The sequence below is a fragment of the Sceloporus undulatus genome, chromosome 1, assembly GCF_019175285.1.
Source record: "Sceloporus undulatus isolate JIND9_A2432 ecotype Alabama chromosome 1, SceUnd_v1.1, whole genome shotgun sequence".
Lineage (NCBI taxonomy): Eukaryota > Metazoa > Chordata > Lepidosauria > Squamata > Phrynosomatidae > Sceloporus > Sceloporus undulatus.
In genome coordinates, this window is record NC_056522.1 from 313970366 (window position 1) to 313994063 (window position 23698).

General features: G+C 41.9%; 1 protein-coding gene across 1 annotated transcript in view; it reads left to right on the forward strand.

Annotated features, from left to right (window-relative positions):
- Positions 1–23698, forward strand: part of PLEKHD1 (pleckstrin homology and coiled-coil domain containing D1) — a 55881-nt gene that overhangs the window by 3676 nt on the left and 28507 nt on the right. Inside the window, exon 2 of the mRNA XM_042445716.1 lies at positions 23454–23547. Within this exon, the coding sequence (XP_042301650.1) occupies positions 23454–23547 (94 nt within the window). The remainder of the gene's footprint in view (positions 1–23453; positions 23548–23698) is intronic.

Sequence of the window (23698 nt, forward strand, 5' to 3'; positions counted from 1 at the left end):
AAGTTCAGAAGCTTCAACTAGTCCAAAATGCAGTAGCCAGATTAGTCACTGGAACTTCCAGGTCAGACCACATAACACCTGTATTAAAATCTCTACACTGGCTACCAATTAGCTTCTGAACTCAGTACAAAGTGTTGGTTATCACCTTTAAAGCCCTATATGGCTTGGGCCCGAGTTACTTGAGGGAACGCCTCTCCCGGTACAATCCGCCCCGCACTCTCAGAACAACTGGGAAGAATCTACTAGATCATACAAAAGTCAGACTAGTAACTACTTCCCAAAGAGCATTCACAGCTATAACTCCCACGCTCTGGAACAATCTTCTGGAAGAGATCAGACTGATTCCAACTTTAGATGCCTTCAAGAAGGCACTAAAAACACATCTCTTCTGGCAAGCACACCCCCCTGATCTTCTATAACAGAGGTAGGCAACCTTTTTGAGCCGGGGGCCGGGTTGCTGTCCCTCAGACAACTGGGGGGCCGAAGCCAAAAAATAAATAATTAAATATTTTTTTTAAAAAATTAAATATATAAATAAACCAGGACAAATGTAGGACAAAATTTTCAAGTGGAAGACACTTTTTTTTAAAAAAAATGGAGGAAACGTGAAAAAATTTGCTGATTTTAAAAAAAATGTTAATATAAATGCATGTTTCTGAGGCTTCTATAGACAATTGCCCCCCAAAGGCCCCGGCGGCAATCGGCGGCAGGACCGGGCTGGGGCCGGTCCCAAGGCCTTGCCGGGCTGCATCCGGCCCGCGGGCCGCAGGTTGCCTACCCCTGTTCTATAAGATCTGAAGAAAACTTCACCCCAGGAAAAATCAAGATAATTGTATAGCAGGATGTATTGTGGTTTTAATATTGTGCTATCATATTTTGATATTATATGGTTTTAAATTGTTTTTAAATTGTAATTTTAGATATTTTATTGTCCGAAATACTGTCATAATCTCACTTCAATCCATCGGGAGAGGTGGGAAAATAGAAATAAAATTTATTATTATTATTGTTATTATTATTATTATTATTATTATTATTATTATTATTATTATTATTATATTTTGGGCTCCTGAATCTGTCTGAGTCATTTTAACTCTTGTGTTATTCACAGATGCCATAGTTTTGGGATAAAATGGAGCTGCCTCCATTCCATTGAACAATACAGAGAAATCAGAATCATTTCAGAAGCTTATTCACACTGTCAACAATGTGGATCGATATAGATCTGTCAGGAAAACCTAGGGGGGGACGGTATTGAATATCCCAGGTTAAGTGGGGTTTTTTTTGTAAACCCCCCCCCCCACACACACACACACAAAAGTGCACCGAGTGCATTTGGGGCATATGGGAACACCCAGGATTTAACCCGGATTCATCCCAGATTATTTTTATAGGGTGAATGGGGCTTTGGGGGATTCTGCTCACATGCTGAGGAAAGCATTAACAGCTTCAACTTCTCAAGCAGGAACTGCTTGAAATCCCTACAAACAGGAAGCTTGCTGACTTGAAAGCTTCAATACTTTGTAGAACTAAATTGACCATAAGGCTAAACAAATGGAGATGAACATAGAATCATAGAATCATAGAGTTGGAAGAGACCACAAGGGTCATCCAGTCCAACCCCCTGCCATGCAGGAAATCTCAATCAAAGCATCCCTTTTGACAGATGGCCATCCAGCCTCTGTTTAAAGACCTCTAAGGAAGGAGACTCCACTACACTCCGAGGAAGGAATGTATTCCACTGTCGAACAGCCCTTACTGTCAGGAAGTTCCTCCTAATGTTGAGGTGGAATTTCTTTTCCTGCAGCTTGCATCCACTGCTCTGGGTCTTGTTCTCTGGAGCAGCAGAAAACAAGCTTGCTCCCTCCCCAATATGATATCCCTTCAAATATTTTAATAGGACTATCATATCACCTCTTAACCTTCTCTTCTCCAGGCTAAACATCCCCAGTTCCCTAAGTCGTTCCTCATAGGACATGGTTTCCAGACCCTTCACCATTTTAGTCGCCCTCCTTTGGACACGCTCCAGTTTCTCAACACCCTTTTTAAATTGTGGTGCCCAGAACGGGATACAATATTCCAGGTGGGACCTGACTAGAGCAGAACAGAGTGGCACTGTTACTTCCCTTGATCTAGACACTATACTTCTATTGATGCAGCCTAAAATGGCATTGGCCTTGTTAACTGCTGCATCATGCTGCTGACTCATGTTCAACATGTGGTCTACTTGGACTCCCAGATTCCTTTCACACGTAGTTTCATTCAGCCAGGTGTCCCCCATCCTATATCTGTGCATTTCATTTTTCTTCCCTAAGTGCAGTACCTTACATTTCTTCGTGTTGAAATTCATTTTGTTAGCTTTGGGCCAGCTTTCTAATCTATTAAGGTTGTTTTGAATGTTGGTCCTGTCCTCTGGGGTATTAGCTACTATTCTTAGTTTGGTGTCATCTGCAAATTTGATAAGTATGCCTCCAATTCTGTCATCCAAGTCATTGATAAAGATGTTGAATAGCACTGGGCCCACAGGTCACTTCGCTCCAGGATGAAAAGGAGCCGTTATTGAGCACCCTTTGTGTTTGGCCAGTCAACCAATTACAAATCCATGCAACAGTTACTTTGTCAAGCCCACATTTTGCAAGCTTGTTTGCAAGAATGTCATGGGAAACCCTGTCAAAAGTCTTATTGAAATCAAGACATACTATATCCACAGCATTCCCTTCATCTAACAAGCTGGTAATTTTATCAAAAAAATTAAAAGATCAGGTTTGTCTGGCATGACTTCTTTCTTTGAAACCCCTGTTGACTTTTTGTGATTATGGCACTGCCTTCTAGATATTCACAGACTCTCTGTTTAATGATCTGCCCTAGAATCTTTCCTGGTATTGATGTCAGACTAACTGGACGATAATTGTTGGGATAGTCTCCCCCCCCCCTTTTTTGAAGATGGGGACAACATTTGCCCTCCTCCAGTCTGCTGGGACTTCTCCTGTTCTCCAGGGGTTTTCAAAGATTATTGGCAATGGGTCCGATATTACATTGGCCAGTTCTTTTAATACTCTTGGATGTAGTTCATCTGGTTCTAGAGACTTAGATTAACCAGGTATTCCTGTACTATCTCCTTGCTTATTCTGTGCTCAAATTCTCCTATTCTGTCTTCTGCTCCATTAACCTCAGTTTGAGCACCCTTTGCCTTTTCTGAGAACATTGAGGCAAGGAAGGTGTTGAGTAATTCTGCCTTTTCTCTGTCCCCTGTTAGCATTTTGCCATCTTGATATAATAGGCATCACTGAAACCTGGTGGGATGAGTCTCATGATTGGAATTGTGGAAATAGAGGGGTATAACCTTTTTAAGAGAAATAGGCCAAACAAGAAAGGAGGAGGAATAGCACTATATGTCAGAGATATATACACCAGTGAAGAGATCCAGGACATTAATCATGGAAACCAGGTGGAGAGCATCTGGATAAAAATTAAAGGGGAGGAAAACAACAAGGATGTTACGGTGGGAGTCTACTACAGACCCCCAAGTCAGACTGAGGAATTGGATGATATCTTTCTAGAACAGATGACCACACAGTCAGATAAGAGAGATGTAGTAGTGATGGGCGACTTCAACTATCCTGATATTTGCTGGAAGTCAAACTTAGCAAAATCCTCAAGGTCTAGCAAATTCCTCACTTGCCTGGAAGACAATTTCATGGTCCAAAAGGTGGAAGAGGCAACAAGGGAGTCAGCTATTTTAGATCTGATCCTAACCAACAAGGATGACTTGGTTAATGGGGTGCAAGTGGTGGGATCATTAGGTGGAAGTGACCATGTTCTCCTGGAGTTTGTAATACAGTGGAAAGGAGAAGCCAGGCATAGTCAGACACGCATTCTAGACTTCAGGAGAGCGGATTTCAGTAAACTTAGAGAGGTATTGAGAGTGATCCCATGGTCAGAAATACTAAAAGAGAAGGGAGTTCAGGACAGATGGGAGTTTCTCAAAAGGGAGATACTGAAGGCATAATTTCAAACAGTTCCAGTGAGAAAGAAAAACGGGAGGTGTCTCAAGAAACCAGGATGGATGACTAAGGACCTTTCAACCGAGCTAAGTTTGAAACAGAACATGTATAAGAAATGGAAAAAGGGGGAAATCACAAAAAAGGAATTCAAAGAAATAGCAGGCATTTGTAGGGGTAAAGTCAGAAAAGCTAAAGCGCAGAATGAACTCAGGCTTGCTAGAGAGGTTAAGAACAATAAAAAGGGCTTTTTTGGATATGTCCGCAGCAAAATGAAGAATAGGGAAACGGTAGGGCCACTGCGTGGAGAAGATGGCAAAATGCTAACAGAAGACAGAGAAAAGGCAGAATTACTCAACACCTTCTTTGCCTCAGTCTTCTCAGAAAAGGCAAAGGGTGCTCAACCTGAGGATAATGGAGCAGAGGACAGAATAGGGGGATTTCAGCACAGAATAAGTAAAGAGATAGTAGAGGAACACCTTATTAATCTAAATGAATTTAAGTCTCCGGGACCAGATGAACTCCATCCAAGGGTATTAAAAGAACTGGCAAATGTAATATCGGAGCCATTGGCAATAATCTTTGAAAACTCCTGGAAAACAGGAGAGATCCCAGCAGACTAGCGGAGGGCAAACGTTGTCCCCATCTTCAAAAAGGGGAAAAAAGAGGATCCCAACAATTATCGTCCAGTTAGTCTGACATCAGTACTAGGAAAGATTCTGGAGCAGATCATTAAACAGAGAGTCTGTGAGCATCTAGAAGGCAATGCCATAATCACAAAAAGTCAACATGGGTTTCAGAGAAACAAGTCATGCCAGACAAATGTTATCTCTTTCTTTGATAAAATTACCAGCTTGGTAGATGAAGGGAATGCTGTGGATATAGTATATCTTGATTTCACTAAGGCCTTTGACAAGGTTTCCCATGACATTCTTGCAAACAAGCTTGTAAAATGTGGGCTAGACAAAGGAACTGTTAAATGGATCTGTAATTGGTTGACCGGCCGAACCCAAAGGGTGCTCAACAATGGCTCCTTTTCAACCTGGAGAGAAGTGACCAGTGGGGTCCCACAGGGCTCTGTCCTGGGCCCAGTGCTATTCAACATCTTTATCAATGACCTGGATGACAGAATTGGGAGCATACTTATCAAATTTTCAGATGATACCAAATTAGGGGGAATAGCTAATACCCCAGAGGACAGGATCAAGATTCAAAATGACTAGAAAGCTGGGCCAAAGCTAACAAAATGAAATTCAACACAGAGAAATGTAAGGCATTGCACTTAGGGCGGAAAAATAAAATGCAGAGATATAGGATGTGTGACACCTGGCTGAATGAAACTACGTGTGAAAGGGATCTTGGAGTCCAAGTAGACCACAAGTTGAACATGAGTGAACAGTGTGATGCGGCAGCTAAAAAGGCCAATGCTATTTTAGGCTGCATCAATAGAAGTATAGTGTCTAGATCAAGAGAAGTAATAGTGCCACTGTATTCTGCTTTGGTCAGGCCCCACCTAGAATATTGTGTCCAGTTCTGGGCGCCACATTTCAGAAAGGACATTGAGAAACTGGAGCGTGTCCAAAGGAGGGCGACAAAAATGGTGAAGGGTCTGGAAACCATGTCCTATGAGGAACGACTTAGGGTGCTGGGGATTTTTAGCCTGGAGAAAAGAAGGTTAAGAGGTGATATGATAGCCCTGTTTAAATATTTGAAAGGATGTCATATTGAAGAGGGAGCAAGCTTGTTTTCTGCTGCTCCAGAGAACAGGACCCGGAACAATGGATGCAAGCTACAGGAAAAGAGATTCCACCTGAACATTAGGAGGCACCTCCTGACAGTAAGGGCTGTTCGACAGTGGAATGCACTCCCTCGGAGGGTGATAGAGTCTCCTTCCTTGGAGGTCTTTAAACACAGGCTGGATGGCCATCTGTCAGGGATGCTTTGATTTGGATTTCCTGCATGGCAAGGGGTTAGACTGGACGGCCCTAGTGGTCTCTTCCAACTCTACGATTCTATGATTCTATGATTTTATGATTCTATGATCTTCACCTTGCAGTGGCCCTACTATAGTGGCCCTACTGTTTCCTTCTTCTTCCTTTTGCTGCAGACATACCCAAAAAAGCCCTTTTTGTTTTTCTTAACCTCTCTAGCAAGCCTGAGTTATTCTGCGCTTTAGCTTTTTTTACTTTACCCCTACATGTGCTCGCTATTTGTTTGAATTCCTCTTTGGTAATTTCCCCATTTTTCCATTTCTTATACATGTTCTGTTTAAAACTTACCTCAGTCGAAAGTTCCTTAATCATCCATCCTGGTTTCTTGAGACATCTCTCATTTTTCTTCCTGTTACAGGGATAAAGTACAATACCAGTGGCTGCTGGTGCCTTCCATGTCAGGGGGGTGGGAAATCCAGTCTAGGTTTTACTTTGAACTTTAAAGGAGCTGTCCATGATTCGGCACTTTGACAAGCTCTTCAAGTCTGGAGTGAATTTACAGCCCTATTGACATGGGAACCACCGCTAATCAATAGTGCTCAGATTTTAAGTCTTCCAGAAGTTTGGGACCCCAGAAGCCTCAGGCCACATTGTTGGTCACAGGCTCTGGGGGCTGAAATTCAAAATACCTGCACAACCAACACCTCAGACTCAGGCTACCTTACAAAATGTTCTGCAACAGCACCATTTTTGTTCCACTGTTCCGAGAAGGCCTGCTGACAGGGAATTTGTGCTTCGTCATATTTTCTTTTTTGCATTAAAAATTTAGCATAACTCAAGTTCTGCTAATATAAAATGAGAAGAAATTACAATGGTTTCATATTTGTAAGCAAGTAATGTCTAAAACACCACTGTCATTGTGTTTGTGAAAGGAGCCAAGGACTGGCACTTAGCCCGTGTGAGAGAGGGAGATCACTGACTACAACATCTTTACAACTGCCTGGGAGTATTTTAGTTCTGAGCTTTGAAAAATTCCTATTTTGGACTACAGCTCCCAGAATCTTCCAGCCATTAGCCATGCTGGCTGCAAGATTAGGACAGTTAATAGTCTAAGAAAGTAAATGTCCAGGCTCTGTTCTAAGCACATCTCTTACATGCAATTTCCTTGTTGCATGGGCTCTTATTAATTTAGCACAACGGCTGGTTTTGCTAGAAGTTCTCTCTTTCATCATACAGTATTGTAAGCATTGTTCTCAAAATATTTAGAGCAAAGGGCATGCTGGCTAGTTATAACAGGATTCCAGTCCAACTCATCTGAATGGTGTTGTGTTGGATGATGAGACTTGTACTTCTTCACATCTGGAGGATGTTGAGGTTGAGGAAGGTTGGTCTACATTTGTGCTGCTAGAACTATGTAAAGCTGGTTGAAGTAGCATATCGTTATGGACAGTGCTTTAAATGTCCAGAGACCCTTGAGGAGAGCCCAAAGGGGAAAGCAAGAGCAAGGAAGAATGCACAGGCAGATGAGAGAATGGAATAGCAGGACTTCAGAAATGTTGTTTTAAATTGCCTAGGAATTTTTGTTGCCTGGGATTGTTCATCTTTTAGTAATTGCAGTGCTGAGCAAGGGCTTTAGAATAATAAAAAACGTGTGCTGAGAGGAGAAAGGATTAAACTGCAACTTCACAAGTGAAATATCTCCCTTCCAGTTATGATTAACTGGTTTGAAATCCCTGATATTGCTGCAAGCCTAATCTCCCCTAACCTCAGGGCCCTCCAGATGCTATGAACAACAAGTCATTAGACCTCTCTTAAATATGAGAGCCAGTGTGGTGTAGTGGTTTGAGTGTTGAATTACGATTCTGGAGAGCAGGGTTCAATTCCCCACTTGAGCATAAAAACCCACTGGGTGACCTTGGCCAAGTCACACTTTCTCAGCCTCAGAGGATGGAAATGACAAACATCCTCTGAAGAAACCTGCCAAAAAAAAAACCCTGATAGGTTCTGCTTAGGGTCGCCATAAATTAAAAATGACTTGGCGGCATACCACGCCAACAAACATGGTTATTATGTAAAACTGTGTGGGAGAATGCACTGATAGGACCAGAGCCAATGGTGGGTAGTGAGGGGAAGCTGCCATCATCATTGTGAAAGGAGCCAAGGGCTGGCACTTAGCCCATGTGAGAGAGGGAGAGCACTGACCACAATATAATGACAACTGCCTGAGAGGAAATTCATTCTAACCCTGAATGTGGAATTACCAAAACCAAATTACCAAGACTCAGTGGTGCCGAAGAAGGCCCGAAGAGTTCAAGCCCTTGTTACACATGCTACAGTCCTTATACAAGTGTGCTTCCTAGGTTTTTTTTAAACCTGCACACTAGGCTTAAGCATGTGACAAGCATCACAACCATTTTAGCAGGAGAAGAGGAATTAATGATTTCTTCTGTGACTCATTTTCTCATTCTCATAGTTTTTCCAGCATTCCTTTTTTCACATTTTATTTATTTATTTAGTTAGTTGTTTAATATCCCACCTTTCTCCCAGTATGGGACCTATTATGTGATGGACAGCAGCTTCTCCATCTCTTTCCTTCTCCCTGTGTGTGTGTGTGTGTGAGAGAGAGAGAGAGAGAGAGAATGGGTAAGTCTTGAATGATTAGGAAGAGTTAAACATTCATGGCTGCTTCCATAGCTCTGATAAAATTTGAAATGTCATGTTGCTGCTATTACATAAAAAGGTATGTGTGGTGGTGGCAGAGGTAAGTTGGGATATTTTGTGACAGCAGGTTCAGCCATGCTGAGCTAATAGTTGTTATCAGTAGTGCGCTTCACAACTAAGCAGAGATGTGGACCTGAGGTTTTCGGTATGCAAGCCCAACTGCTCAGATGTTGCACCTGCTTGTCTTCTTCACATGCTTTTGCTGCTGGAAAGGAACAGGGATTACAAGTGATCCAAGGGAAGGCAGTTCCCTCATATGAGCACAGATGGCTTCAGTGGTGGATCATAGAATCATAGAGTTGGAAGAGACTGCAAGGGCCATCCAGTTCAACCCCCTGCCATGCAGGAAATCCAAATCAAAGCATCCCTGACAGATGGCCATCCAGCCTCTGTTTAAAGACCTCCAAATAGGGAGATTCCACTACACTCCGAGGAAGTGTGTTCCACTGTCGGGACAGCCTTTACTGTCAGGAAGTTCTTCCTAATGTTGAGGTGGAATCTCTTTTCCTGTAGCTTGCATCCATTGCTTCGGGTCCTGTTCTCTGGAGCAGCAGAAAGCAAGCTTGCTCCCTCCTCAATATGACATCCCTTCAAATATTTAAACAGGGCTATCATATCACCTCTTAATCTTCTTTTCTTCAGGCTAAACATCCCCGGCTCCCTAAGTCGTTCCTCATAGGACATGGTTTCCAGACCCTTCACCATTTTAGTCGTCCTCCTTTGGACATGCTCCAGTTTCTCAACACCCTTTTTAAATTGTGGTGCCCAGAACTGGACACAATATTCCAGGTGAGGCCTGACCAAAGCAGAATACAGTGGCACTATTACTTCTCTTGATCTAGACACTATACTTTTATTGATGCAGCCTAAAATGGCATTGGCCTTGTTAGCTGCCACATCGCGCTGTTTACTCATGTTCAACTTGTGGTCTACTTGGACTCCTAGATCCCTTTCACATGTAGTTTCATTCAGCCAGGTGTCTCCCATCTTATATCTGTGCATTTTATTTTTTCTGCCCTAAGTTGATGTTGTTGTTGTTGTTGTTGTTGTTGTTATTATTATTATTATTATTATTATTATTATTAACCTTTATTTATGAAGCGCTGTAAATTTACACAGCACTGTACATGCAATCTTTTTAGTTAGACGGTTCCCTGCCCTCGGGCTTACAATCTAAAAAGACATGACACAGAAGGAGAAGGGAGTGGTGGAGGGAAAGGGTAAGAGGTCCAGCAGTTCCTCTCTACCCCCAAGGCCTGGACCAAGGCAGATGGACTGGAGGGAGGGCTTGGCTTCATAATGGATAGTTAATCATTTTCCAGGGAAAATACATACTCTCAAGTAGGATAATGCATATACAGTACATAGCAATACAGGAAATGGTTTGATAAACAGGCACCAAAAGAACATCAAGTAGTTTCCGTGTTGAATTTCATTTTGTTAGCTTTGGCCCAGCTTTCAAGTCTATTCAGGTCATTTTGAATCTTGATTCTGTCCTCAGGGGTATTAGCTATTCCTCCTAATTTGGCATCATCTGCAAATTTGATAAGTATGCTCCCAATTCTGTCATCCAGGTCATTGATAAAGATGTTGAATAACACTGGCCCCAGGACAGAGCCCTGTGAAACCCCACTGGTCACTTCTCTCAAGGATGAAAAGGTGCCATTGTTGAGCACCCTTTGGGTTTGGCCGGTCAACCAATTACAAATCCATGTAACAGTTACCTTGTCTAGCCCACATTTTACAAGCTTGTTTGCAAGAATGTCACGGGAAACCTTGTCAAAGGCCTTACTGAAATCAAGATATACTATATCCACAGCATTCCCTTCATCTACCAAGCTGGTAATTTTATCAAAGAAAAAGATCAGATTTGTCTGGCATGACTTCTTTCTCTGGACCTTACCACACGGGGGCTTTTTGAGTGTCAGTTCGCATTGGCCAATGCGTATTCGCGTTATATAGCATTGGAGTTCCACACCTGTGAGCTCTGAATACGCATTGACCAATGCGATATAACGTGAATACGCTTTGGCCAATGCGTATTCACGGCTGGTTTCCGAACTGAAGGCAGCTGGCTCCTCTGTTTTCCGAGTCCGCAAAATTAGGGGATCGGTTGGATCTGCATTGAAATCTCCCATGATGCTGCGCTGGAATTTCCCCCTTCTCCTTCCAGTGGCCCTTTCCCCTTTTAGCACAACCGCTGGGGCTGGGGAGCGTTATTTCCACTGCACGAGATAAAGCAGAAACCTTTTGTGTAGTGTGCAAGTATATACATGCAGCATTACACTTTCAGCTGCTCCACAGTTTGTGTGTGTGTGTGTATATATTTATATTTATATATATATGCGTGTGTGTATATGTATATGTATGTGTGTATATATATACACACACACACACACACAAAGAAAGATGTGTGTGCAAGCATATACATGCAGCATTACACTTTCAGCTGCTCCACAGTTTGTGTGTGTGTGTGTGTGTGTGTGTGTATGCGCGTTATATAGACCTTGAGGTTTTGGCTGAGTTTGACTTCCAGCAAATATCGGGGTAGCTGAAGTCACTCATCACTACTACACATCTACTTTCTGAGGGTGTGGTCATTTGTTCTCGAATGGCATCATCCAATTCCTCAGTTTGACTTGGGGTCTGTAGTAGACTCTCACAATAAAATCCTTGTTGTTTCCCTACCCTTTAATTTTTTATCCAGATGCTCTCCACCTGGCTTCCAGTATTGAAGTCCTGGATTTCTTCTCAGGTGTAAAAATCCCTGACATATAATGCTATTTCTCTTCCTTTCCTGTTTGATGGAACAGTAATGGTCAGTAGGCTTGACAAGTCTTGTCTGCCTCTCTGTCACATCACAGATCTTTCCCCCAGAGAAATAACACACCTCCTGAGGCATGTTGTCAGGGCCACAAACCACTGTTTCTGTACCCCTCAGCAAGGAGTCCCCCACAACCACTACATGCCTCCTCCAAGGCTTAGCAGCAGCCATTCCCTGTGTTGATTCTACCAAGATCCCCTGCACTGTCCCTGAGGACTATTCCTGCTGTTCCCCCACATCATCCCTGATCAGTGAGAGGGCTTTAAATCGGTTCTGTAGTTGCAAGCTCCCAGAACGATCCCTGGTGTTCCTAGTTTTGTGTGTCACATTTTTCCAACCGTCTACTTCCTGTGTATGGGAACTGACCTCCTCTCCAGAATCTTCCTCTGTGTGTTCCCCATCCAGGACAGTCCATTCCGTTCTGTCCAGGAAAAGCTCTTGTTCCTTAATATGCAGAAGTGTAGATACCCAGGCGTCTAGCTGCTGGACCTTCTCTTCCAACAGGGCTACCAACTTGTGATTGGTGCAGGTGAAGCTCCCCACACCTGTAGGCAAGAAGACAAGGAAACTTCACACAGTCAAAATGGCTGCCCAGACACTTCTCTCCCTCTTCTCCCTGGCAGGGACTGAGGTTGCAAGAAATAAAAGAAATGCACTGGCAGAAGCCAAGATGAAGGGCACCAGACTTAAACCACTCACACTTACAGGATAGGAAATAAAAACAAATAGAAATAGTTCCTTAGTTTGGCATAACAGAATCAGGCAGTTTTAAAACTTTCATTTAGCCTTTCTTAACCTGGCATGCTCAGCTGTGCTGAACTACAACTCTGATCTTCCCCAGCCATGGCTGAAGTTGCCATGTTGGGAGAGGCTGCCCCAGTTTGTCATAAATCCATTCTGAGCAGGAGTGCAGATGGGTGCCTTTTTAGCATTACTCTCCAGTCTCCACTTTTTGGCAGCAAGATACCTGCATGCACTCAGGCCATTCCTTTTCATTCTGCAGTGCATCACTACCAATCATTCACTAATGTGAGAGAAAGGACTCTTTTTGGCTGACTAGATAGCTAGCTCTTGCTGTCTCTGTCACTGCAAGCACTGCCCCCTTCACAGAAACACACACACACTTTCCACTATCTACTTGCTCTCCTCTTCCTTCTTTCATTCCACTCTCCCTCACTCCCTAAATTTCTTTATTTCACCTCCCTTCCTCCTTTCCTCTCTTCTGTCCTGTTTCTTGTTAAGACCATCCACAAACTCCCTTCTTCCTCTCTTTTGCAGGATAGGAAAACAGAGGGAGAGGGTGAGGTGTCTTTTTTCACCTAAATTTCTTTGCATATATTTCTAGAAGAAGAAATTAATCTGTCTCCTTCATGCCTGGATCCACTTTGGTTGTCAGCATACTAATTTATTTGCTGTATGGGCTCTCCATCTTCTGGAACCTATTTAATTAACTTCACTTTTGAACCCCACTTTTCCTACTCTATAACAGAAAATGAACATTATAATACAATAGTAACATCTGAACAAACTCATATTTTGTTTTCCAATTTAATTATAATTTGCATATATGCATATCTATCTATCTATCTTGGTGCACTCTTACGTTAAGCTAAAGTAATCAAACAATACTGAAACCCCCTTGCCTTGGGCAAGTCATATTTTCTCAGCCTCATTGGGTGGCAAAGGCAGAAACTTGCCAAGAAAACCCTGTGATAGGTTCATCATAGGGTCATCATAAGTCGGAAACCACTTGAAGGCACACAACAAGAACAACTAACTTTAAGCTAAGCTTACTTACTTGATGCAGCTAAGTAATTTTAGACCCTTGAGTGAATGATCTAATAGGGCTTCCTTTTAGATTGGGACTGAGGTGAAAATGACCTTTGGCCATTTTGTGCTGTACTAACCAAACCTCCTGAAAAGTCATGCTGCTGGATTTCAACATCAACTGGGGAAAGCCCCACTGATTTGGATTTGGATCTGGGTCGCCAGCATCATAGTCCAATGCTCAGACCACTACATCATGCACTCATCAACATTTCACAGGTTGCTTGTGGCCAAGCAACATCAGACTGTGGCCAAGATGGCAAAAGTTATTAACACATAAGCTAGGAGCAGGTGCAGCAGTTTGCTTTTGCCTGACTATGCAGGAAAGGTCAAAATTTTGCCCTCTACTCTCCCTCCCCACCCCCCACCCCCTGAGTTAAAAAAAGTGCAAAGTGAAGTGAATTTGCACCAATTCAAATATTCTGAGGACAAATGATGGAAGTAGAATGAGGAAAAAATAACTGTGTCATTTTAAAAGCAGCTGAAAAAGTGGGATGACAGAGGATTATCTGGAACTGTTCTTGCCAAATCAGACAGTTGGAGGATACAGTTTAGATGGGTTTGGAAAACTGTTAGTATAAAGGACATAAAATATAAAGTATAACAGTGGCTTAAATTCTAACAGGGTTATTCCAGGCACTTTTACAAGAAACCTACTGTTTTAAGATTTATAACAGGTTTATAGATATACAGTTACTCATAGATTAAAATGACTCGGTTTCCTATTGCAAAGCATTTAGACCAAGGTGCCCAAGAATAATTTCAGAGTGTGGAAATATTGTTTTTGTCGGAGTTTCAGTCCAAGTAATTTTTCCAAGTTCTATATACTCTTAAAATTAGGTTCAGTCCAGAGTTATGCAGCACAGGAGCCTGGAAAACAAGTTCCCTGTGGATGGAGGTGGGAAAAGATTATTCTCCTTCCAGTCTGATGTGTTCTGACAATTGTCTCTGGAGTGTTGAGGATCCATCCAGAATAGCACTGGGGACAAGGATGTACCTATAGGGAGCAAGGTGAAATGAGAGCATCCCCCCTCCCAAATCTTCCTTCATTTCCCACATTTCTAGTATTGAAGTAATTTATTTAATTTATGTTTGTTTATATAAATAATTTATATAAATTATGCATAATAATATTATGCAGTATGTGTGTATATATGTGTGTGTGTGCGCGCGCGCGTACACACGCTTCTGCTCCGCTTTCTGGTATGAAAACTGTTCTCAGAAAATTCGGCCCATAATGGGTTGCACCTTGTCTCTGAATTCAACAGGGTGGGAGTGGGAACATGCTTGTATCTCTTCAGCTTCAGCTGAAAACCAAGCATGGAATTAACAGTGATCATTCCTCATCCCCATTAATTATGTCTCTTTTCCACTTACAGTAGTTCTGTCAGTCCTACCTCGTTTCAGTTGCCAAAAAGTGTGCGACAAAAAAAGTGTTCTAGTCTTAGTCTCTCTAATTGGAACATGCAGGAGATTTAGATCTGGACAGCTGTAGAGGTTGCCTTGTTCTATTTTACTAAGCTATTCCCAAATGGTGAAAAATGCCCCAAACATTAATTACTTGCTCTACTTTGCTCAGGAGGGTTTTTTTAAAAGCATTGTTTGCTAAAAGGCCTAACGGTAATGTTATAATCCCCAGAGCACGCATAATGTAACTCTTTTATATTTTCAAAAACATTTTACAAATATTACCCAACTAATCTCATTGACCATGCATATTTGGAGCAAAAGCACTGATCTCTGGAAAATGGGCTTTTCAGGGGCTGATCACGTATAGCTAATGTAAGTGGGCCTTCCCTAGATTGGTGCCCTCGAGAGCTATTAGACTGAAACTCCCCTCACCTCAATTTAGTCAGCTGGAATGATGGGAAGTATAGTCCAATACATTTTGAAGGCAGTAGGTTGGGAAAGGCTAATGTAAGCAGTCTTAGCTATGTCAGGTGTGTGAACCAATGGTATGTGGAGGAAATCCCTGGGAAAGTTTAGGGAGGAGTGTGTGAGAAGGAAATGTTAGATTTCAGCTGACCCAGTTTTTTTAATGCAGTAAATAGTCCCATTCTAGGGTAACCAGATCGTATTGGAATCCAACAACATCTGCAGTTTCACCATCTCTGTTTTATACATCCTTCAGAAGCTGGCAGGATGGAGTGTCTTATCTGAGGTTATAGGCAATGTGCTAACTATTGCCATAGTAAGTACTTCCTTCCTTGTACAGAAATTGGTCTTGGCTATATGAGAGTCTACTATTTTGGATCTGATCCTAACCAACACAGAGATGACCTTGTAAACAGGGTGGAAGGGACCACATTCTCTTTGAATTTGTTATACAGATGAAGGAGGAAGCCAAACATAGTTATACACACATGTGGGAGTTCAAGAAGAAGTTGATTTCAGTAAAGTTAGGGAAACACTGGATGAGATCCCTTGGTCAGAAATGTTTAGTGGTAAGGAAGTTCGTGCCGTATGAGAATTTCTTAAAGGTGAGGCATTGGAGGCACCATTAGAAACAATTCCAAGGAGGAAGAAAAGTGGGAAGTCTTTAAACAAATTGGTCTGGATGTACAAATAACTTAATAATAATAATAATAAATTATTTATATCATGCCTCTCTACAAAATGGGGTGGCTTACAAGGTTAAAATATACAGTCCAAATTTGCAAATGAACTGAGATTTAAGAGGTGTGCAAATGGAAAAAGAGGGAGCACAGTTGATAGAGACGCAAGAGATGGCCTTCTCGGTGGCTGCTTCTACACTCCCTTCTCAGGGAGACCAAAATAGCCCCCTCCTTGTTGTATTTACATTGGCAGGCTAAGAGATTTTATACCAACAGGCTTTTAAAACAGCAAGTCTTTAAAGAGGGGGCAGGGGGTGTTGTACTGTTTTAATTGTACTGTTTTTAAGCACTTTTATTTTTTAATTATTTTTAATTGCATTGCATTCTTTTAATGAGTGATGTTGTTTATTACTGTGATAGTTTAATTCTAGTTTAATTCTCACTTTTGCATGTTTTTGTATTGTTCTTTTAAACTGTAAGCTGCTTTAAGTCCTAGTTTTGGAGAAAAAGCATGATATGAATAAATATGGTTATTATTATTATTTACCAAAGAGGAACAGACATGAACAGGCAGTACTTGCAGAGAGAAAGTTAGAAAAAAGTAAAAGTCATTATAAGTTTAGGCTTGCTGGAGAAGTTAAAAATAATAAAAATAGATTTTTGGAAATGGCCAAAGCACCTGCATTATTATTAATGTTTATTGATATAGTGTCATAAATTTGCATGGCACTTTACAGGCATCATTAAAACATCATATAACCTGCCAATGGCATACAATCTAAAAGTCATAAAATATAAACTCTACAAAAGTAAGCAAGTTTTGCAGTTAAAATACAAATTATAAAAACAACTAACACATATAATCAAATATAAAATTATAAAACATTAAATACAGTTCCAAATGCTTTAAAGAACAAGAAAGTTTTAATTTGGATTTAAAACTAGCAAGAGAAGAGAGAATCCACAGATGTTCAGGGAGACAGTTCCAAGAGTAGCAAGTGAAAAAGGACAAAGCTAAGCCAAGGAAGAAGAAACCCTTGGCTGAGTAAGAGCCCTGAGCTCCTGGACTGCAAATCTCAAACAGGATGGTGAGATGAAATAAGGACTGACAGATAAAGAGGGAGCTAGGTTGTGTAAAGCTTTAAACAGTAAGAGAAGAAGCTTGTACTCAAAATGACAACATATCTGACAGTTAAGAAGGTGGGAGGTGGGATGCCACTCCAAGAGCAACTACTGAGTGAGTGTGAGACCTGGAGAGTAAGTACAACCCCCCTCAACTGGAGTGAAGCCAGTGAATTCAAACTGGAAGTTTAAACTTATTGGCTAGCAGATCCTGCTTCTTCCCAAGACTGTGTAGACATCTCATGGACCCTGGGAAGAAGCTCATGCCAGGGGGAATCACTAGTGCTCTGCTCTCCACCCCAAACAGTAAGGGAGCCACACAGTAGGTCACACATTATATATATATGAGTTCAGGCTTGCTAGAAAAGTTAGAAATAATAAAAAGGGGATTGGTTTATGTCTGGAGCAAGAAAAAGAACAAGGAATGGTAGGGACTACTGTATAAAGGAATGGTGAAATGCTAACAGGTGACAGAGAGAAAGCCAAACTACTCAACACCTTCTTTGTTTCAGTCTTCTCTCAAAATGAAAACAGTGCCCAGCCTTGTGCAAACAGAACAAATGATACAGTAAGGGGATTGCAGCCCAGAATAAGTAGAAATTTCATATAGGAATACCACCTCGGGTCCTGCATAAGGAGAAAGGCAGGATATAAATCAAATAAATACCATAAACTAATTCAAGACTTCATGGCCTGATGAACTGTAACCAAGGGCATTAAGGGAACTTGTAGATGATGATGGAATAGAGGGAATACATATCAAATTTGCAGATGACACTAAATTAGGAGGGGTAGCTAATAGCCCAGCTGACACAAGATCAAAATTCAAAATGAATTTAGCAGATTAGAAAGCTGGGCCAAAACTAACAAAATGAATTTCAACAGGGGATAGCACACTTGGAAAGTAAAAATGAAATGCATAGATGTAAGATGAGTGACACCTGGCTTGATGGCAGTAGATTATGAAAGGGATCTAGGAATCTTAGTAGACTACAGGCTGAACGTGAGTCAGCAATGTGATGCAGCAGCAGCTAAGAAAGCCAATGCAATTCTAGGCACATCAACAGGAGTATAGTGTCTGCTAGATCAAGGAAAATAATAGAATCATAGTACCACTCTACTCTGCTTTGGTCAGATTTCACAGGGAATACTGTGTGCTGTTCTGGGCACAAGTCAAGAAGGATGTGGACAAGTTGGAGCATGTCCAGAGGAGGATGACCAGAATGGTAAAAGATCTGGAAACCAGGCCCTATGAGGAAAGACTTAGGGAGCTGGGTATGTTTAGTTTGTAAAAGAGAAGGTTAAGGGGTGACATGATAGTCATGGGCCCGGTATAGATGGGACTATTGGGTGCCCTCGTCACATGCTAGGGGTTGGCTGAGGGCACTCCGCCAACACGTGCCTCAACTCTAGCACGTGACGAGGGTGTAACAATGGCAGCGCCCTGTACAGATGGGCACCGCCATTGTTACGTGCAGGATGCCTAGCATCCACACGTTGCAGTGCCATTATGACATCGCAAGTGCACCATTGGTGCACTGCGGCATCATAATCGCGCCGCAAGAAGAACCTGCCTTTTGCATGTTCTTTTTGTTCCATGGGGAAGTCCCGCAGTCTGGAGGCTGCGGATTCCCCATGGAGCAAAACTAGGCACCGGCAGACCGCCCTTTTTGGGCAGTCTATACCGGGCCATAGTTAAATATTTGAAGGGGTGTCATATTGAGGCTGGAGCAAGCTTGTTTCTTCTGCTCCAGAGACTTGGGCATGGAGTAATGGATTCAAACTACAGGAAAAGAGATTCCACCTCAACATTATAAGGAACATCCTGACTGTAAGAGCTGTTTGACAGTGGAACACATTCCCTCAGAGAGTGGTAGAGTCTTCTTCTTTGGAGATCTTTAAACAGAGGCTAGATAGACATCTGTCGAGGGTGCTTATATTGTGTATTTCTGCATGGCAGGGAATTGGATTGGATTGTCCTTGTGGTCTCTTCCACCCCTAGGATTCTATGATTATTAGATTTAAAATAATAATAATAATAATAATAATAATAATAATAATAATAATAATACATGATCACTGAACCATTAACAATACACCATCCATTAAACCTTCCCCGAGATATTCTGGAGAGAGAAGGAAGACATTTCTACTGCTTCTTTGTTCCAGTTTGTGTTTGGAGCTGGTTGAATGGCAATGCACACGCCCTGCCTGCCTGCCTTTGCCTTGGCTCCTGTGACATGGTTGCACTGCTCTGGAGAGCACGTGGGCTGACCAGCTGAGCAGTCCAGCTGACACTGGGAAGGGAACCAGTGGTGGCCCACGGTGCCCAGAAAGCTTGCTCCCAGCCATCCCACCATGATACTAGCTTCTGACATGTAGGAACAAGGAATGTTTTGCTGGATGATATAATGTTCTGTATGCTGTTGTTGTGCTAATCCAATTGTTGACTCAGAAAATTTGATTTAGTAAATATGTGTGTTTTCTGAACTATGTTACAGAGAGTCTCCAAGCTGCCATTTTGACATTGAGATGCAAATAGAGTAGTTTGCCCTTGGCTGTGCCACTCTTAATGGAAATGGTTCTGGGTTGAGTTATGGGAAACCAGAGAAAACAGCTACCCAAGCAAGAGCTTTTAGAACATGAATCAGGAGAGGCCTTTATTCTACTCAGACAGAAAATGCCTTTCCTTTGCCAAGATGGAGAATTAGAATCACTCTGAAATATAGGGGGCAATTAATGCCAAGCAAGCCCATCACCTAAAGAAATATTACAAACTGCAAAGCTCCGAAGTTCCTTTTGTGGCTGTGAATACAGAATATCGAAAACAAATTGCCAGCTGGGATAATTACATTTCACTTTAGGCTCTGGATCCCCAGACCCTGTCAGTGGGCTCCAAGATTCAATTTACCATATGTTCTTAGAGTTGTGGCTCTTCTTCAACACATGACAGGGAACACTGGAGATCTGTATGCTATTCCAGAATTTGGCTCCCTGTAAATCTGAAGTTTGCATTAAGCTTCTAGTCTTTATGATTCCAAAGCAAAATTTTAGTATGTTCACAGCCATGCATAGGAATGGGAAATATGATAGCATGGACAATTCTAACTTTAGTATTCAATTACATATCTTTACACTTGAGCATCTTGTCTAGTTCTTTCATAGGATGCATCTGCACTGCAGAAATAATCTGGTTTGACACCACTTTAACTGCCATGGCTCAGTGCTATGGAATTCTGTGATGTGTAGTTAGTTGTGGCACCAGAGCTCTCTGACAAAAAAAAGTTTAAATGTCTCACAAAACTATAATTCCCAGAATTCCACAGCATTGAGCCATGGCAGTTAAAGTGGTGTCAAATTGGATTATTTCTGCAGTGCCCTTCCAAGTCCTAACCTTCTTCTGATTTCTTGACTTCAGCCTCCATTCTGATTAATGATTGAGGCAAGTTATGAAAATCTTGAACTATTTCAATGTTCGCATCATCTTCTTTAAAGTGATGTAAAAATATCTGTGGTCATTTTTCTCTCTCTTAATGTTCAACTGTAAATCTGCCTTTGCACTTTCTTTCTTTACTTTCTTCAGTAGTTCCAAGTCTTTGCTATTTTCTGTTAGTAGTATGAAACAGAATGGTTCCAGACTGGCAAAGGGGTCAGACAAGGCTGCATCTTATCACCCTAACTATTCAACGTATGCTGAACATATTGTAAGAAATCTCTTCTGGCAGATTGTTTCACAGCCTAGGGGGTCGCAGAAGAAAGTTGTGGCACCAGAGCAATCTGACAAAAAAAGCTTCAATGTCTCACAAAACTACAATTCCCAGAATTCCACAGCATTGAGCCATGGCAGTTAAAGTGGTGTCAAACTGGATTATTTCTGCAGTGCAGATGACAGTTGTCAACCTAGTTCTGACTGAAGCAAATGTCCACTAGAGGACCTGAGTGTATGTGGTAAATAATATGGGAGGTTACCCATAGGTGCTTTACAGACCTCCCAAAAGGGCGGTCTGCTGGCACCCTCATTTGCTGTGCGGAGGAACCTCAGCAGACAAACTGTGCGACTCCTCCGTGTAGCAAAAAGTAGCCGCAAAAAGCGGCTTCTTTTTGCGGCACCATTATGATGCTGCAAAGCGCCATTGGCACACTTGTGGCATCATAATGGCTCCAAGACGTGCGGACGATAAGCGTCCGCTACATCAAAATGGTGGCACCCATGTAGAATGGGCGCTGCCATTTTGTACATGCTCAACATGTACTAGGGTTGGGGCGTCCAGAAAGGATGCCCCTTACTAACCCTAGTACATGCCAAGCACGTACTTTTTGGCGGTGTAGAACCCACCATAGATAACCTGGACCCAAACTATGTAGAGCTTTACATTGTACTTTGCCCAGAGACTAATTGGCAACCAGTGCAGTGATTTTAATATTGTTGTGATATGTGATATGATAATTCCTGGATATCCCAGAACCTAGTACTCTATAACTCCATCTGTTGCCACCCCTGTCTTCCAACCCCTTTCCAAAAGAAATGAAAACCTAAACCATCTAGCTGGACAGTCCCTGGTTTGCTACAATTTTTACTTGAGATTCATTCTCCCACTCAGACCTAAGCAGTTAGTCCCAGCAGTTAGTCCCTGCTTACCCTTCCGGTCTCTCTCTTCTTCTACTGCCCCCTCCCCAAAGTATGACCTCTTTTCCCTTTCTCCCCTCCCTTTTGCTAACAGAAACCTCCATGGGAATCAGGGCTAATTGAGACTAACTGAAATAAAGAAGTTGGCAGCATGAGCTTTCCTAGACTTCAATCTACTTCCTCAGATAGACTGAATCTACGAAAGTTCATGCTGCCAACTTCTTTATTTCAGTTAGTCTCAAAGGTGCTATAAGATCTCTCTACATAGTGATTCTACAGACTAACATGGCTATATCTTTGAATTCCTCCACTATGGGAAACAGTACTTGTAGGTGTCCTCTGCTGTACTCCAGGAGCTCATTCAGTGATATCCAACTTGGGAGTCTCATCTTCTGGCACAATTTTTTGTTTCATTTTGGATTGTCTCATAGGATTTTCATGGTAAAAGACATTCAAAAAGGATTTGTGCCTCCTTCTGCACAGTACAAAAAATGTTATCTATGGTGCCACTGCCATTGGAGATTATCACACACGAGGCTTAGTGTCCTCCTCCTGTCATTAAATCAGCTTTAAATCATCCAAATTGTGCAATCGGGGTTCACACACATACACGCTTGTCCCGTCAGTAAAGCATAATGGAGCCATCATTTGATAATAGTGGGAACTTCTGTTATTATCAAATGACAGCTCCATTATGCTTTACTGATGAGACAAGCATGTGGGGATGGTTCTATTATGCTTTAAGCATGGGAGAAGGATGGAAGAAGCGTGCGGGGTGTGAACCCTAATTGTGTGATTTGGACGACTTAAACCTGATTTAATGATGGGAAGAGGATGCTAAGCCTCCCGTGCAATAATCTCCATTGTATCTGAGAAATCATCTGCTGGTGTCTTTCTCTCTCACACACACACAATAGTGCTGCTGCCTAGTAGTAACAGTCTAAATGTTTGGCACATTTAGTCTGGCTTGTCAATAAAAGCCTGCCTCACATGGGAGACCTTACTAGCAGCTTTGCCGTCATCAATATAGCTACTAGCCTTACAGGAGCATGCAGTCCCACCATCATGGAAAGGAAAAAGGCCTAATCCTTGTCCCCAGCAACTGCAGCTGCTGTCCAGTTCCAGCTTTCCCACTCTTTCTGAATTCAGTTAATAAGTGCAGCCCCTTCCTAAGAGTTCTCCCACCCTTTTGGACAACCAATAATTCATAGGGGTTACATTATCAGATTAAAATTTCATTGCATAGAGGGTTTATGGTGTCTTTAGGTTTGTAAATACATTTGGGGTTTTAGTCACTTTGACTCTTTATACAGTATCTCCTAACTACAAAGATACAGTACCTCAGCGGGTTCATTATCCAAACAATACTGATCTACATTGTAGCATTAAAATGCTTTATATAAAGTTTAGTCATCCTTCCTACCATATATACTCAGCTTATAGTCGATCTCATGTATAAATTGACGCCAGGTTTAGGGGCCAAAATTATGGGTTTTGCTATGACCCACGGATAAGTCGAGGATAAAACTTAGGGGCATGTAACACAGGATCTAAAGGATGAAGCAAAGGAAAACAATGCCAAAGAACCTACAAATTCCAGTATGCATAACTGTTTCTGCTCATCCTAAAGGCTGGAAGGATGAGATAGAAGAGGGGAACACTGCTTCCATGACAAGTTATGCTCTTGCCTTTCATCAGGGAATTGTTTCTTTTAAAAAAATAAGAATTAAATTACAATACTTACCTTGACCCATGGATAAATCAACTCAGGTTTTTTGGGTCAGTTTTTTGACTAAAATTTCTAGACCTATACATGAGTATATACAGTATTTATTTTTCTTTTAGATTCTTTATCATCAAGGAGAGTTTTCTACTTTACTATGCTGAGAATGAAAAGAAGAACTTTGAAAACAATCGCTACTTTAATATCCACCCTAAGGTAAGTACCATGCATGCCCATGCTTTGAGCAGAGTAAGGCCACTGCTTCAGATGATGGATGCTGAATGGCATGGAGGAGGCAGTGGTAACCTGCCACTTTGACCATTCCACTTTGACCATTCCACTTTGACCATTCCACTTTGGCAGAGTG